At 48.0% G+C, this 16,710-nt stretch overlaps 1 protein-coding gene across 4 annotated transcripts in view; it reads left to right on the top strand.

Moving 5' to 3' along the window:
* The window catches only part of LOC128873876 (AF4/FMR2 family member lilli), a 98,156-nt gene that overhangs the window by 40,557 nt on the left and 40,889 nt on the right, over positions 1–16,710 (top strand). For 3 of the 4 annotated variants that reach the window (XM_054117843.1, XM_054117844.1, XM_054117845.1), the window contains one exon: positions 3,676–3,862. In XM_054117843.1, coding sequence (XP_053973818.1) covers positions 3,676–3,862 — 187 coding nt within the window. Of the gene's footprint in view, positions 1–3,451; positions 3,570–3,675; positions 3,863–16,710 lie in introns of those variants that run through there. The other variant, XM_054117846.1, reaches the window with a different exon arrangement.

Below are 16,710 nucleotides of genomic sequence, written 5' to 3'. Positions count from 1 at the left end.
CTCTCTCTCTCTCTCTCTCTCTCTCTCTCTCTCTCTCTCTCTCTCTCGTTCTCTCGCGCGAATACTTTCGCCGTCTCGGTCGTTTATCGTTGAGTAGCTAACTAAGCACGAATCCAATTCGCCACACGTACGACCACGTGCGTGCAACGGTAGCGGCCGTGTGCGTGCGCAAGCCGAAGCATGTGTTGCTCTTTCGCGTGTTCGTTCACTCGTTCTCTCGCTCGCTCGCTCGCTCGCTCGCTCGAGTTTACACGTATATACAGAGTGATTCTCGGAATTGGGACAAACCGTAGCTCATTTCCAAGAGCGGAGACACAAATTGAGACGGAAACCAAATACGCATCTGTTAATTTCATCTTTTTTTGTTTAATGGCGTTACGCCCCTCATAGTGTACAAGATATTTTCAACATTAAAATCGCATGCTTGGAGACCGTAATTGAAACGGTAGCAAACTTATTACCTTGAACTTGATCGAGTCGAAATAGAAGAACTTGCATTTGTCCGTACGTCGTGGATGACTTTTAAATAACGAGAAACGAGTGAAGCGAATCCGAAACTAACGGTTTCTGAGATTCTCGTGCGAGAAACAGTTATTCTTTTTTGCTCGGTATTAAAGGTTAGCGCGTTATTCGTCGCACGAACGTCACCACTGACGTCGAACGAACCTAAACAGGCACTCGTTACATTTGCCTGTATCCGCTCAGATGTTGCAACATCTGGAAAATCGGATGACGTTTCGTTATCGGGGAGATACGATCCATCGGTATGTAAGAGCGTTTCGTAAATTGGAGTCCCGGAGCACTACGAGGAAAGAAAAGTGCGTTGTATCGTGGAATCGAGAGAAACGATGATTATCTGATTATCCCTATTTTTAGTCACCTTTAAATTGGAATTTAGGTGAGAATCTTAAGTTATCGTTATAATTCTGAATCGAGAGTAAACGCCCGATCGACATTTGTTGAAGTATCGCGATCCATCGTTTCGCGTAAAAAGGACGAATACCCGCTGCGTGGTTGGCCGTAAAACTGGGTCGCGATGTTTTATTAACCGACGGAAGGGAGGGTACTCATTTTACTGTTCGGTCCGATAAAGTAATAATCCTTTATCGCGCGATCGAGGAGTACGTACACGGATCAGGGGGAAAGTTGAGAATGTCCTTTGATACATTTGGTTCCCAAAACGGTGGCATTTATGCGAACCGACGCCGACTACGCGAATCTATTCGACCCGCCACGATTCAACAATCAGCTCGAACAATTATTCGCTCGACCTTGTTCGATGCTGCCGGTTACCTGTATCGTTAACTGTTTTCGAAGCTGAATGGAAAAGGAATAATATAATTCCCAAGTATTTTTCGCTTCCTGCGATGCTCACTCCAGTTTTCGACGAACTCGTCGAATGGACGCAGTTTTTTCTTTTGATATAATATTTGTAACGGAAACAGAGAGTCTGTGATGTCTCGCGCACGTCAGGTTTATAAATAGGCGTTATCGGATTAGATTTTCGAAGAAAATAGGCCGAGATTCATTCGTTTATTTACATTTGGAGATTGAACGAAAAAAAGGTTAATAATGATTCTATTTATAGCAGGGAGATACGAATAACGATAGAATTGGTTGGATCCGAGAGTGACGTTAACGTACTTAAACGCGAACCATGGCGTTGTAGGATTAACAGTGGAGCATAGCGTGGGTTGACGAAAAAGCGCCGGTTGCTGGTATCGAATGAACGATCAATTTAGTCTGCTCGATGCCAAAGCGATTCGCTTCGACACTCGATGACATCGATAGACGCGTCAGCGTCGTTGACCGGTAACCCATGGCGCCAAAATTGTCGGTCGAAAATTCGGAAAATTTCAGAGTTAGCGGGAATTCGATCGATCGAATATAGAACCTCACGCGGGGTGCTTCCATTTATTGAACCGCTAATCGCGAAAAACGTCAAGCTTCGTTAACGCGATGAACTTTGCGGACTTTGCAACGCGTCGTACATCGTTTGACCAACCAGAGTTCGCTTTTGATTGTACGCGTGTTTGACAAGTAAACGAATACCTTGCGTTAAATGATGCAGTGGTTGTATTCGATGCACAGCGTGCAGTCAAGAGTGAATCCCCGAGTATTCGACGAAAGCATCGGCTCGACTGGGATTGGGTGGGATTTTAGTAAGCAGGAAATCAGTCGTATCTAAACTCGTAATGGGAAGTGATATACCAAGCGCAGCTCCGAGGAGCGAGGAGCGAGGCGCGATGCTTCGCGGGTGTAATATCCGTCCTGTCGCCGGTTCGACGGCCAATGGCCCCAAACTCTATCGAACGAACGCTCGCGTATCCGTAGCCGCGGATTCGATTCGATTCGATTCGTCTCGATTCGTCTCGCCTCCAAGCTTGGTAAATTTTGCGCAATCTCCCACGCTATCGAGACCTTCCATCTTCCCAACCGACCGCGTTGATATTTCCGGCAGACATGAAAAAGTATCGAAACAATAGAGTTCGGTCGATTTCGGGACGGAACAACCGTCTCGTAACGAACGCAGCCCGCGCGCGATTGATTTCCGCTCGACGGAAATTAGTGATTTTTTCTCGAGTCTAATCTCTCGATTACTCGACGCGTGACTCGACTGTACGCGGTGGAGTTCCAGTCACGAGAATCGATGCGTGGAAAAAAAAAAGTTTGATCGAGAAACTTGAATGACACGAAGAACGTAAGGAATTCGCCGCGATTGCGACTGATACATATCGGTAGTCTGAACCGTTGGTTCGTTCGGTACGCAATCCCCAACGTCGGCGTTGCGTCGCCGGAAACGCGACTAAACAGGTGTTCGCGGCAGCTGCAGCTGTTCTTTTCCGTGGCTCGTCGCAAAACTCTCCTCTCTCTAGTCGCATCTGTATCTGCCGCTGTTCCTTCTGTATCTCACGTTATCTCTGTCTCTTTTTCGCTATTTCCTGAAACGTGGGAGTTATTCTCGGCGATGTGTGTCGCATACGCGATGAAATTTCCCTTCCGCGAATTTCCTTTCAGAATATAAAGGCGTTCGGCTTGCCATGAATGCGTGTAGCGTGGGTAGCTACGTTTGGTAAGTCCCCCTGATCGATATCATCTCGATGGCAAATCCTTCGTCATGATTACGATCATCGTGATTACTATTGATCGGCAACGCTCGGCTTACGCGAAGAAACGTGACCGAGTTTTTTACGTAAGTTTCGGATTGAAAATAATCTTCGATTACCCAATCTCGAGAAGTCCAGCGAAGTCGAGATTTCGTTGAATGCTCGTTTTATGTCGATAAACGGTGCGTGCCAAGCAGTGTTTCCGTCGTTTTGATGTCGTAGTTAACAAAGCGAATCTTTTGAGTCGCGTTCTATCGTGAATCGCTCATTTTCCAAGGTTACTTACGATTCCCCGTCGGTATCCTTCGCTTCTTTCGTGCAAATGTTGAAATTTATTTTTAAAGCTTTCACGACTGATGACGCGACACTACGGTTTCTCGTAACCCAATGTAGGACGCTTCACCGGTGGTATTACACTTTCTCTTATACGTGTTGCTTCGAGAGCCGGAAATCGTAACAGAGGTAATTCGTAGAAATTCTTGTTTTTTCTTAAACGTGCTCTCTCGACCTTCGCTAAGGTATATTTGTTAAATACGATTAACGTTTAGGGCCGGATTTGTTGTTTCAGTGTGGACCGGGATCGGCTTCGGGAGCGGGAACGACAGGCCCGCGCGGCGATGTCGGTCCAGGCCGAACAGGCGGCTGCGGGAGGTGGTCCTGACACCAGACACCATCATCATGGCCATCACAACAACGCTCACCATCACGCTAATTCGCATGCCGTCACCGCTCCGCTGTTCCGTGCTCCCGTCAGGGTAAGTCTATCTATACTAACTTCCATCTTATTTTTGAGTTATTGGTCGCGGTGGTATCGGCTCGTCGATGGTTACGTTTAGGTGCCATATGGCAACGCTTCGTCTCTCCTTCCCTTTCCTTTTTTTCTTACTCTGTGGAAACACTTGGTCGATCTTCGAACGCACTCACGACACTCGGGGTGTTCCGATTTCAGTCTCGAGTTTGGAAGAGGAATACCGAAGCGACGACAGCTGCTCGAAGGATGTATAGAGATATCTCGTATGAACGTTGCATCGAAACCGAAAACCCGAGATTCTTCCATGTCTCGCAAACATCGTCCTTTTCGTCGTCTCGATCCTTTCGATTTTCTCTTCTTTCGCCTTCGCGTTCCAGTCGTCGCGTCGGTCGCGTTGCTACCCTCGGATTTATTTTCCAGCTTCGAATCCGATTCCAATCGAAGATGGACCGAATCGGACCGTCTCGACGCGACGAGACTACTGTTAATTATCGATACGAGTTTGCACATTGACGCTAACGACTTTTCGAACGTTGCTGTTAGCCTCTCCGTCTCGTACTCAACAGGTGTTTCGCGACTTTTAAACTTTTCTAATAACCGTTTTAAGACCTTGTGGATTTCCGTCTCCGACATGACGTCGACGTACCAGCTGCCTTACCGAGTAATTTTCCATCGCTTTTCGACGTTTCATGTTGCGGACTCTTAATCCATTTCAAGCACGCGTTTAACGATAAACGTTTCAACAGCAATTTTCGGATCTTCCTTAATCTGACTATACGTACGCATTCATTCGCAATTAAAAGTAAAAGTACTAAACGAGAAACATAGATTTGTAAATAAATAATACACGAGCAGCGGGTAACAGAGAGAGAGAGAGAGAGAGAGCAAACGGAGACATCGCGAGGAAGAAAAGTCGTACGCGTGTACGCTCGCGGCGAGACTACGGCCGCCGCGACTTGGTGTATTTATTACCGAGATTAACGGCGTGCATTTGCATTTTATGTAGCGCTGCTCGCCCTGCGAAAACTTGTGATTTAAAGCGAGTAACGGCCGTAACCCGGCACGCGAAGCTCGCGCGAAGGGACTGCGACAAGTACAAAGGGCTTGGAAAAGGTTGGAGGGAAGGACGAGACACTGCTTTTTCTCCGATATGTTCCGCGGTAATGCACACGACGGTGCACGAATCGGAAATAATCGTAAGAAAGATCATTCGTTTGTAGATCTTGCGATTTGGTTGATTTCTGAACTCGTGCTGGAAAAGCGTTTTGTTCGCGTACTCTCAGGGACAGGTTCGTTCTTTTCGACGATATCGAACGAGTATTTTATTTTTCATACTGTGGATAAGAAGGTCCGCCTTACTCTTTTCCGTTCCTTCGTAACGTATACCGAGGTGTTGATTGATGCGGCTAGGTGGAAAGGTGTCCCTTTGCTACCTTGAAAGCTGCTGCGGTAACCGAAAGAGCATTACTCTGTTTTGTACAGGTGTCGAGTTGCAAGAAACGAGAGACTTTCTTCCTTCTTCCGTTCTACTCGTTTCGCCTTTATCTCGTTCGAGAGTAAAATACGTAAAACATTTATGGCAAGAATGCAATAACCGATAGACCTTCCACGGGTTCCTCGCACGATCTTATATCGTAAATTGTAATTCGATTTTGATTTTGATTTTGATTTTGATTTTGCCATAGTCGAAGAGTGTCTGTCCCATGAGACGACTTTTCCCCGCTGTAGGTTGCAATTAACGAATCGCGTTACGTGCTAATACCGCGATCGGTCGATCGTAAACAAGACTCGAGACTAACTCGTTCGCTTCGAAATCCTGCCGGTGCAACTTTCTTTCGCGCGACATACGGAAGAAGTCACTCGTCGCGCTAGCCGACAAATCTTGAAATACCTTTGCTCTTTTCGCTCGGACGAATAAACTTGAGCTATTGCTGCGAACGCGTCGAGGAGAAAGCCAGAGCTAACGGTGAATGCTTGTGACGAAATCGTGGGCTAAAATACGAATCAAACGCGTATCAACTTCTGAGGACGATTTCCGGCTAATTGTAAGAAGACGAATTTTCTCGAACGTCGTCGGTAATGCAATGGTTTTGCTCGATGCGCCCCGTATTGGTGGTATACCCAGACGTGGAATGTACGTATCGATCGGTGGATTACATAATTTGCCACGAGGCTAATGACTGCACCGTGACGACGACGACGACGGCGACGATCGGAACGATGCCGGAGGGCCGATAACAGCATAGCCATCCGATAACGACAAATAGCGATTACACGGTCGTGGCTCGTTTCGCGTTTTGGCAGCTGGAATTTCGTTACGGGTTTCCAAGTTTGTCTGCGTTCGAGTCAGTCGCACCGATTCGATCGCTAGCTCATCGAAGAAGTGACAAATTATCGGAATCTCTCGCAAACATCACCGAAACGGACAACCTTTTATTCGAATAGCGGACTGCGAGTAGAAATATCGCTCAATGATTTACTCGCCAACGGTTCTTTTATCGGAGGGTTATTCGATAACGCGTCAAATATAGTTGGTTTTCTCGACAATGACAAAATTCTCGTACGCGTACTATGATAAGAGAACGATGGAAAGATGTTTGGCAAATTAGGTGTAAATTGGTTTTCAGTGATTGAGTTTACTACTCTTGCTTATAATTCTGACACTGTATCGATCGCGGATACGCGGTGTTGACGCGATGTTGATCAAAGACTCCCAGGGGACGCGTATGCGTGTTAATTCGTCGGCAAGTTGGAGCACCGGAGGATACACCTTTCACGATTATCCGGTCGTCTACCGATCGTCTATAGGATTAAGTCGTGCTCTCGCGTTAAGCGGAAAGCGAAGCCCGTGATTTGTAGGTCGTTTGATCGCATTATATCTGCCTCGTGGTTTACGTAATCCCTACCTGTGTCGTCTGTGTGTAGGTGTCCATTTGCGCGTGACCATCTCTTTCTCTCTCTCTCTCTCTCCTCTTGCGCATGGGGTGGTGCGGAAACGTCGTTATTCTTTCTATATACAGGGTGTTCTAGTAGAAACATTTCACCTTGATATTTGTGTTATCTTAAGAACCGGGAATAAGCGTTGCTCGCAAAAGTTCCGTTACAGATAGCGACCTCGTTTACTTCGGACTTTTTGTTGCCCGATATAACGAAGATGTCAAAGTGTTTCACTTTTAGCGGAACACCTTGTTTGCACGCAACAGTCGTACGCGGTGTTACGCACGCGCCAAATTATAGGTTAAGCTAGAGTCGCGACGATCGTATCCTCCGCGTTTCTCTTCACCTCCTTCTCCTTCGGCTCTTTCCGTTCGGCTTTCCGTCTTTCCAACTTTCGCTGTTCGACAGAGCACGTCGCTCAAGGTCCATACAAGAATTAATGTACATCGAGTACGACTGACTCATTGGAAAAAAAAAAGAAATGAGCGACGCGCTTCCCGGGTAGCGGAAAATCGCCACGACCGAGTCGCATTTCCTTTGACGCGCGCGCATGTTGGTGCGTGGCCGATTACGTGCGTGCGTACGTGCGTGCGTGCGTGCGTGCGTGCGTGCGTGCGTGCGTGCGTGCGTGCGTGCGTGCGTGCGTGCGTGCGTGCGTGCGTGCGTGCGTGCATACCGCGTAGTGGCCCGTCTTCATCGTTCGTTCTCGTCTCTGACCTCGTTTTCACCATAGCTGTCGTCTCTACTAATCGGACGGCAGACGTCGGAACTCGACAAGTTAAATTCCTCGCGGTTACGTCCGCTTGCGAGATGTTTTTCGCGCAAATCTACTTTCCCCGTTACTTTGATCACCAATGTTTCTTCTATTCGAACGTGAAATTATTCGAGCCATCTTGTCACGGAAGATTTGTCTGGGTACCCGCACGTTGGGAATGTTTCGCGACAACCTTGCTCGTCGACTTGTTTTCTTTCGGCGAAGGTATTCCCACGCAAGTTGCGTCTGGAGTCTGTCGGCTCGCGATATTATCGACGATCTCCACGTGCGTTTGTTCCTCTCATTGGCGGTCGTTTGTCATTTTCCGTGCGATCGGTTGGAATTCCAGTCGAACGCGAGCCACGTTGGAACACTAGCGTATTTACCGGAGGTAATTTCTGTTGCGTGTCGAGTCGTCGGCGTCGCGCAAAAATATCACTGCGTGTGCACCGACGTTGACCCGTCGATCTAGGGAGAAAAACGATCGACGTATTCTCGCGGTTACAAAACCATTGCTCGATCAACTACTCGATCGATTGCGGTCGATAAAACTATATTTATCGTTTAATTTATTTACTTCGTTGTCTCGATAAGATAAATTTGAACACGAAAAAGTATCTTTTATTCGTTTCGTTTCGTTTCGTTTTGTTTCGGGTGGGATCGTCGAATTTGATTTTGCAAATGGTTTTTCGATGTTTGATTACTCGATTAGTTTTACCGAACTCGATACAGTCATTGACGCCTTCTTTGCGAATGTGTTTCGCGGTGCTGGTATTTAGCGTAATTTATTAAACCGCCTCCAGACGGGTTTCCCGACTCACTTTGACCATACCACACCACCGAAGCGCCGAAAGAGGAGAGAGTGTGGGTGGAGCGCGGTGCAGTGGCAGGACGGTCGGTGGGTAAAACACACACGTGCACGGTGAAACCGTCGGGGTTGCACACGCCCGCGCACACAAAGAGAGCAACCCTGGCTTTCACAGGCGGGGGTGGTATGATGGAATCAATACCGGTGTGTGAGAGGGTGGGATAATGCCGTGGCTTGACGAGAGTTGTAGCCGCCAAGGGAGAACTGAAAAGAGACGGAGAACGATGGTGGTGGTGAGGTGGGCGAAGGTGTGGGTGTACCGTGCGAGAAGGCGAAAGAGAAGCCCCGAACGAGAAGAGGAACGGCACACGGGGTGTGCCGGCGAAGGAAGAAACGGTTCGGAGCGAAGGAACCTAAAGGGTAGGAGGAGAACTCGAGACTACCGGAGGAAATAAACAATGGGCTGGTAAGCCACGTTCGGTAGTGGTAGGTATACGCTGCTGGAAAATTACCTACGATACCAGATAATGGAGAGACCGGGGAGAGTGGCGTACAGCTGCGGTGGTAACCACCTTCCGCGATCGGTGCAGCCATTCTTCTCGGCTTTTACTTTTCGCTCCATTTTTCCCTTCCACTCGCCCCTCTTTCCTTCACCCTTTCTCTTTATTGGCAAGTAATAATCACGAGCATTACCGCGATCCACTTTTCCGCATTCCCATTTTCGCACCAATTACGCAACCTTAGCGATTTATAAAAGTCGGAAATTATTTTTTCGTAAATGTTCGATCTGTACATTCAAACTGTAAAAACATCGCTAGTTTGGGTCTCGTCGAGATGGTGCGGGCATAACTTCTTAGGGGGGCAAAGTCGTTCGACATGCGTTAATTTCATTCCACGGAAAGGGTGAAATTACGGGGGAAAGCGTGCGATACACAGGGTCCATATCGGTATCGGTATCGGCATCCGCATCCGCATCCGCATCCGTAACGACATCATCGTCTGATAATTTTATAATCGTCCCTTTTTTTCGCCCTGTTATTTTCCCTTCTACACTCGGGAATCCATGTATATTTGTTCCGCGCGGAACGCAACGGTAATAATCGCATTACGCTGGCCACGTTTCGTTTGATCAAATACTCCACGTGCACGGCGAATCTATTAAAGAGACCACGTTTAAATACATTAATATCGCGGCACGATGTATGCGTTACTCGCGGACAAAAATTAGAAATGTAATCGCATCGGCGATACCATTGTGTCACCGCATGCTTGTATTCCGCCTGCGAATAATACCTCGCCCCTCGGGAAAACTTTTTTCGCGGTTTTCCATCTCTCTGTCGCCCGCGGCGGTTCATCGGCCTACAGTTTTGTTTTTTTCCGATTCCTCTCCTCTCCCCTCTGTTCGTTACGGAGCTTGATAGTTGGACGATATCTTAGCTTGTTCGTTTTCGCCGCCAAGTTTTGGAGAATAGCTGCATCGAGTTCGGGTTGTTCTCCTCTTTTCTCCCTGCCGTTTCGTTGGTTCGTTCTTTCGCTTCGATGGATCGATTCGCGCTGCGTTTGCTTCGTTTTCGATCCAAACAGTTGGCCACATCTGTGTTCTCTTTTCAGGATATGTGCGTCCTGTTCGATGGAAAGCGCTACGAGGTTAATTAATCGCACCCTTGGCGCGAGTCCACCGTTCGAATTTGGCCGTAACACGCGCTTAACCTCGGTAAATGCCTGTCGTTAATTTAGCTAATTTCCTTGTTACACGCACCCCTTTCACGGTCTCCATCCGTTGTTTCGCTTCTTGTCTTTTTAGAACACAAATTGTATTTGACCTTTGATAAACGTTAATAATTGCACATGGAAGGTAAACGTTCGTAAAATCAAACTTTCCAATATATTCATCTTTACGATTACGATTGACGTCGCACAGACGCACCAAGGACGGCCAAGTGGAATACCTTTAGCGGTGAGTGCGTTAATTGCACGTTAATCGAAGGGTTGACACGTCGCGTTCGCTCGAAATATCGTACCCTGGCAGATTTCGTTTTTGACACCCCAATTTTGTTCGAACTATACGCTCGGATAATCGTTTGACCTGGCGCATGCTGCCTCGGAAAGACCGAGCAGCTTCGTTTCTCACCGTACGACCACCGTTTAGCGAAGGTATTATCAGATCATCCCGGTAGAAGCAAATAAACGGGTGGTTTACGGAGCTTAATTCGTTAACGGTCATCGTCGAGGAGTTATCGCATCTGTTTCCCGGATGTACTACCATCGCTTCCAATTTTATTTCGCGGTCAACTCGTTCGTTTCTAGTCGTTGGAAAATTCTCGACATTGGTCGTTTGTCAGCACACTCTATCCATCGATGAAAAGCCACTAGAAGCGAATAGATGATAATAGGGAGGTGCTATTATAAACTATCGTTTATCAATCGCGATCGTTGATCGGTGTTTTTTCTCCGATTCCAATCTACCGATCGTACAAGTTGGAGCAGCTCAGTTCGTTTCGTGTCGGTGCGTCCGTGCGCGGCGATGCACTTACTCGGCGGCAAAGGCGCGCAACGCGATGCGAGTCAATGCACTTGCCGTGCTGCGCACCGAGAGCCAGAGATCGAACAAGAGAACGGCTCTCGCGATAGGCGATTCACACGCGAGTGCTCTGCTTTCGACCACCATGCCCGATGGACCACCGCTTCAACGACTACGTTTCGTCGAATGGCTTGCGAACATTTATTGTTCGTATTTTCGTAGTTTAGGACGTCTGCTTATCGGTCTCGCGTCCAAGTTGTTGGTCCATGAGAATACCATCTCGATCGCTCTCCGTTGGTCGATTTCGAACATCACCGAGTCCCGCAGCGAGCAACCGTTGCTATTCGCGTGATATTCGTCGAACGAGCATAACGAAGTTCATTGGTGGTCGGTTCACGCGCTTGCGACGAAAACGCTAAAGTATGTCAAGTTTGCTTGCGTCCTCGAGCATCGATCGACCTACTGACACGCGATCGTCGAGAAAACAAAACTATCTCGCGTTCTCTCGTCAATGCCAGCGACGACCGAAACTCGCCGTTTAGATAGAAAATTTTGTACGACTGATTAAAGTTAATCGTTGGTGCACGCTCGGATCAAGTTGAACGCACTCGAGAGGTCCGCGTTGCAAATAATTAACAACGTCGTGCATCGCGACGCCTCGCGGAAGCGTATTTTAACCTATTAGTTCCAGATACTTATTCCTGTTACTCAACGTTTCTCGTTAGGGTAGGGCTTCCTTCGTTAACATCGACTCTACGTTAGGTAACTCGTTTCGTGGGCGTCAATCATACTCGCAGACGGCCGCTTATCCGCAACATCCGACGTCGGATAGACAGGAAATTGTCCGTGCTGTCGTCGAAATAGATATAGGATTCGAACGGTTGTACGTAAACAAACGGGTGAGCGTATCGACCGTATCATCGATGAGATTTAAAATCATATCGATTCGCGATAGAAAACATTTATTATTATCATCGATACATTTACGTGTAAAAAAACATTCGAAAAAACGTTCGGATCTCGAGTTCGTGATCGATCCCGATCGGTGTAATTTCGTCCCTCGTCCTCTGTTCGGCTTTAGTTACGAACGTCTGGCATCTGTGGGTTACGCAAGGGTATCGAGAGGACCAAGGGTGGTGGGAAGGTTAAAGAACAGAGGTACTAATAAACTGTCGGGGTGAGGGTGTACGAGGTCGTCGGTAGGTGTAAGAAGGAGAAGAGGTAAGAGGACGAAAAATAGAAAACACGGACAGAGAAGGAGAGAACGCGTGTGTGCGGTGTCTGTGAGTGAAACGTTGAGAAGCGGTGGGAAGTTGCGAAGGGGCTGGTGACGCTCACAGCGGGGGTGGATGGAACGAGTTAACGGAGATGTGGCACGATATGATAGGTGGGAGGGAGGGAGGGAGGGGGGGGGGAGGAGGACGAAGTACGTCGCGGAGAGAAGACCGTCGCCGGTCATGGACCGAAGAGCGAGTATTTAGAAGCACGAAGTCGGCGGTGGAAGGTGGTTGTCGCTAACGAGATTGGTGTGGAAAAGGGGCGAAAAATAATCGCGGACGAGCGACGATGAATGGCACCGCAGGAGGGGGGCACTTTTCATCTCGATATTGCCGTGATTAGTAATCGTTGCTGCTTAGTTTTTAACGTTCGTCGTTGCCGATTTGTTCTGGAAACGAGTATATACTACTAGGTTTTTCGTATCTTTGACCGAATCCCTTTCCCTCGTTTGCATCAGCTTTTCTTCTCGTCTCTCGAATCGTACTTTTCGACCCAGCCTGCCTCGAAAAAACCGATATCCTTGACAATAGCGTCGCGTCGCGTTTCCCGCCTCGTTCGTTTAATTAGTCTGCTCCGAGGTTTCCCTTGAGAGATAACGCCAAAGATGGAGAGAACTCGCAAAAGTTAATCGAAACGAGCCGACGCCATTGCCGTTGCCGTTGCCGTTGCCGCTAGTTTTGCATTCCACTTGTAGCGACAATACAGACACTCGAAAACGTGAAAGAAAACTCTTCCATCTATTTTCCATGAAAGACACATGTTTGTTATACGAGCCGGATTTCACTTCTACGAAAAACGTAATTATAAAAAACGAGGTAATTCGACAGGTTTCATACCAATACCGGGCAAGTTTTGCAAGTCGTCGTCAGCTCTTTTTCGATACGTGTCGGATGCGTACGAGTGCCCCGGACGTATGTGTGCATAGTAACAGGTGGCACTTGCAGCCCCGCACAGAACTGTAACGTAGTCTGACAACGGTCATCGAGCTCATCTCCTTAGCACCGATACTCTCGCTACAGTTTCCTTCGTGGAAGTGTTTGAGAAGCGCCTATGTATTGAGATGTCTCGAAGGAGGGTCATCGCGAGAATATCATCTCGCGAAGTGATCCCGCCCAAACATTGGATCGTACGGTGCTTCTAGTCGGATTCTCGATGTCGATCCTACAAAGCGAAATAGATAAACGTAAACAAACAGAACGGAATCGTTGGTTGCAACGTAATATTCGCGTTATCGAATCAACGTTTCAAATTCCATTTTACGATCAAGAATTTGAAACATAGCTATCCTACGAATGAATCTGTAAGAATTTATCGATCCTGACGGATCCAAGATGTTAACGGACTCGGTTGAATTCCGTGAAAAAGATACGGCACGTTGGCAATGACACGGTGAGAAAGGAGTATAGTGTTCGAAAACGTGAAAATTTATCCCGCGCGAACCCACGGGGATTTTCAACGGGATGCGTTGAACATTTCATTTCAGAGAAACAAATGGGAACGTCTGCGCGATGTTGGCCAGACGTTATGCTATCAGGAATAGCGTGTGTCGAGCGTCAGCAAATAGCCCCAAAGCGTTCGTCGCGCTTTTTCTTCTGTGATCACGTTTCTCCATCCGGTCGCGCCCGGACAGTTTTCCGCCGCGCCCGCGTCAAACCGAATTTGATCGTCGCAACAAATACATTCGCAGACGTTACGAGACACTTGAATCGCGGCAAACTCTGTAAGCTTCTGCCCTCGGCGCTTCCATTTCACGACGAAAAATTCGAAATAACTTGTGCGTAGAATCGGGCTTAAAGAATGCTTCGGCCTAAAAGACGAGCACTAGAGGATTAACACTATAGTGTCGAGACTTGTCGCACACTCTTGTCGTAACAAAACACTCTTCTCCCAATTCGCTCGCACCGAGCGCGTGCGTTAGCTTCGCGAATCTTGCGTTCTCGCAATGGCAGCGAATTACGCGAACCGTAGAGCGCCCGATTGTGTGCGTCGCTCCCGAATTGAATTCGCAGCGCGGTGCGATCCGCGAGAGAGGAAAAAAAATATTTGCGGTAGACGCGCAATTAACTCGACAAGCTCGAATAGGGGAGTAAAAGGCTAGGGGATTTTGTGTGCATGGAGGACGGAGGGGGTGGGAGGGATCGTTGGGCGAAAGGGAAGAAGCGAGAGAAAGGGTACACGGAACAGAGGTTGCTTACCTTGGCGAGTCGTGGTTCGACGAGCATAGGACGTAGTCGTCGGTCGCTTAATGCGAATTTCACATGCATAGAAGAAAAGGGAAGCTAGGGAACGGGGGTGAACCACAGGAAGCGATTCCAAGCACGTAGCATTTTAAAATGGGAAAGAGCGCGAGGGGCGAAGGGGTGAGCGTCGCGCGGACGACAGCGTTTCGTCCTTGGCGAGCGCACGCTCGCGAAACCTTCGACCTTTTGCCTCTTCCCTTCTCTTCTGTTCCGTCGCGGGTTTCTTTTGCTCGTTTTTTCGCGCTTTCTCCCTCTTGGTCGTTGGTAGTTTCTGCCCTTTCGATTGCAGCACGCGTTCCCGTTCTTTCGGGATCGCAAAGAGAAGAGTAAATAGAACGCATTGGCTCCTATTCCGTTTTAATATCGCGTACGAACAAGCGCGACCGCTCGAGCGTCATAAGTTTCGAGATGATTACACGCCTAATATCCGACTGAATTTTCTATCGTCGTCGCCATATACATATTGTACGTATCGCGAGTCCTCGAGTTACGCGGTTAATCCCTCGCTACATATACAATTTTATACGAATTATAGATTGGGAAGAAAAGCAACGAATACCAATTTCTTTTCGACGTTTAGTCGATAGAGGGAGGAACGAAGAAAGAAACGTACAGCGAATCGCCGGCGCTGCGCCGTTCAGAGGGTTCTTCGAGGCAGTAAATTTCTGTGCCCAAGTATATCGTGCGCGACGCCTTCTCTCCCCTTTGGGCAGTATTATAAATTTCCACGCCTAATCCCGCAAAAACCAAGGCGGAGCGGCGTTGACCATGGAACAAAAAGAGTTGACTTTTAAAGGGTTAAAAGGGAGTCGGAGTGCTCGACCGGCCCGCTTCGAGCTTGCTTTTTACGTCAGCGTGTGTTTGCCCGCGCGACTTTGATCCGAGCCACTAATAAAACGTTAATTAACGCTTCAAACGCGCGCGCGCCACGATTGAATCGAATGGTTTGTCGGGACCTTGACTCGAGCTGGTGATTAATTACCGGTAGCACGTTCGTTCTTCCATCGCGAATTCCTGCTCACCATGGAGATCGAGCGAGGTTTGCGCTCCTCTTTGCTTTTCTCTGATTTCGTCGTAAAAAAGTATACGATGTATGTTTTGCAATCAATTTGTTGCTAATTTACGGTGCAACGTCTTTCCATTATGGTCCGAGAACGACTTTCAAGAGCGGGGTATCGATACGCGGTAAATGTTGGAGCGGAAACGCGAAAGGATAGAGCCTTGCGCGATGAAATGGTCCTCGACGCCTTTCCTCGATTGTCTTCAAGTCGATTCCGACTAGTGTTCCTCGACTGTGAGAACTCGATTCACGGGTATATTAGGCCGTAACCGATCCCAGAGGTGACGACGTAATCTTTGCTTTCAATTACATCTGGTGGAATCAAGATCCGCTGCGTGCAATTTACCTCTCGCCCTGTCCGTGTATCATTTCGCGGTGTAGGCGTAGCGAAGCTTTCAGGCCGCGGAACAGCTGTCAGACGGAGGCAGTCGACTGGAAAGAGAATTTCTGAGAGGCGAACGCCCGGTATTCGGTTTAAACCCTGAACAATTGGCGAAACAGCTTCTACGGGAAACCGAACTATCTTTCTCGTTTTGTCGAAAGTAACCGCGGGACTCGAAGAGTGGCAGAAAAAAGGACGCGCGTAACTTGAAACGAGACGTTCTCCTGCTTTGCTGAAATCATTGCCTCCGGATCTTGGAAATTGGAAAAGGGAGCGTAGGTTTGTTCGACCCTGATTCGAACAGGGATCCTTCGTTTGGCATACCAGACTGCTCTAATCGAGTTACATACACAGGCCGCCGACAGGCTCCTCCTCCCTGTGTCTACCGCTTCGAGTGCTCCCCCGCCTATTGAAACTAGATAATATTTCGAGGTGTTTTGTCACGAGCGATTCATTATCATTCAATTACCTTGGTCCCATTTCATGTTCCATTTAGATCGCGAATATGTTTCCGGATGTGGAATGCTCGGATTAGTGACATGTTCGTCAAACTCAACAAGAGACCAGTCCTCTGTCGAAACTCGTTTAAATTTAAAGAAAATATTCTATGCAAACATACCGTCGCGAGTGTCTTCAAGATCGATAGTATTATTACGCGTTTCAGCACCGGTATTCGACCGTAGCAGACTGTCGTTCGGTCGTTAATATCCTTCAGCGCGTGGTTTCTGCGGCGGTCTGAAGTTTCGAGGAAGCAAGAACCGCGGAAAATGACATTTCACTCGTTACGCCGTGTGTGTAATGTGTATGCGCTCTCTCTCTCTCTCTCTCTCTCTCTCTCTCTCTCTCTCTCTCTCTCTTCGTTCCATGCTTCC

Source organism: Hylaeus volcanicus, chromosome 3 (assembly GCF_026283585.1).
Source record: "Hylaeus volcanicus isolate JK05 chromosome 3, UHH_iyHylVolc1.0_haploid, whole genome shotgun sequence".
Lineage (NCBI taxonomy): Eukaryota > Metazoa > Arthropoda > Insecta > Hymenoptera > Colletidae > Hylaeus > Hylaeus volcanicus.
The sequence above is the reverse complement of the archived record's forward strand: the minus strand, read 5'-3'. Positions and strand labels throughout refer to the sequence as shown.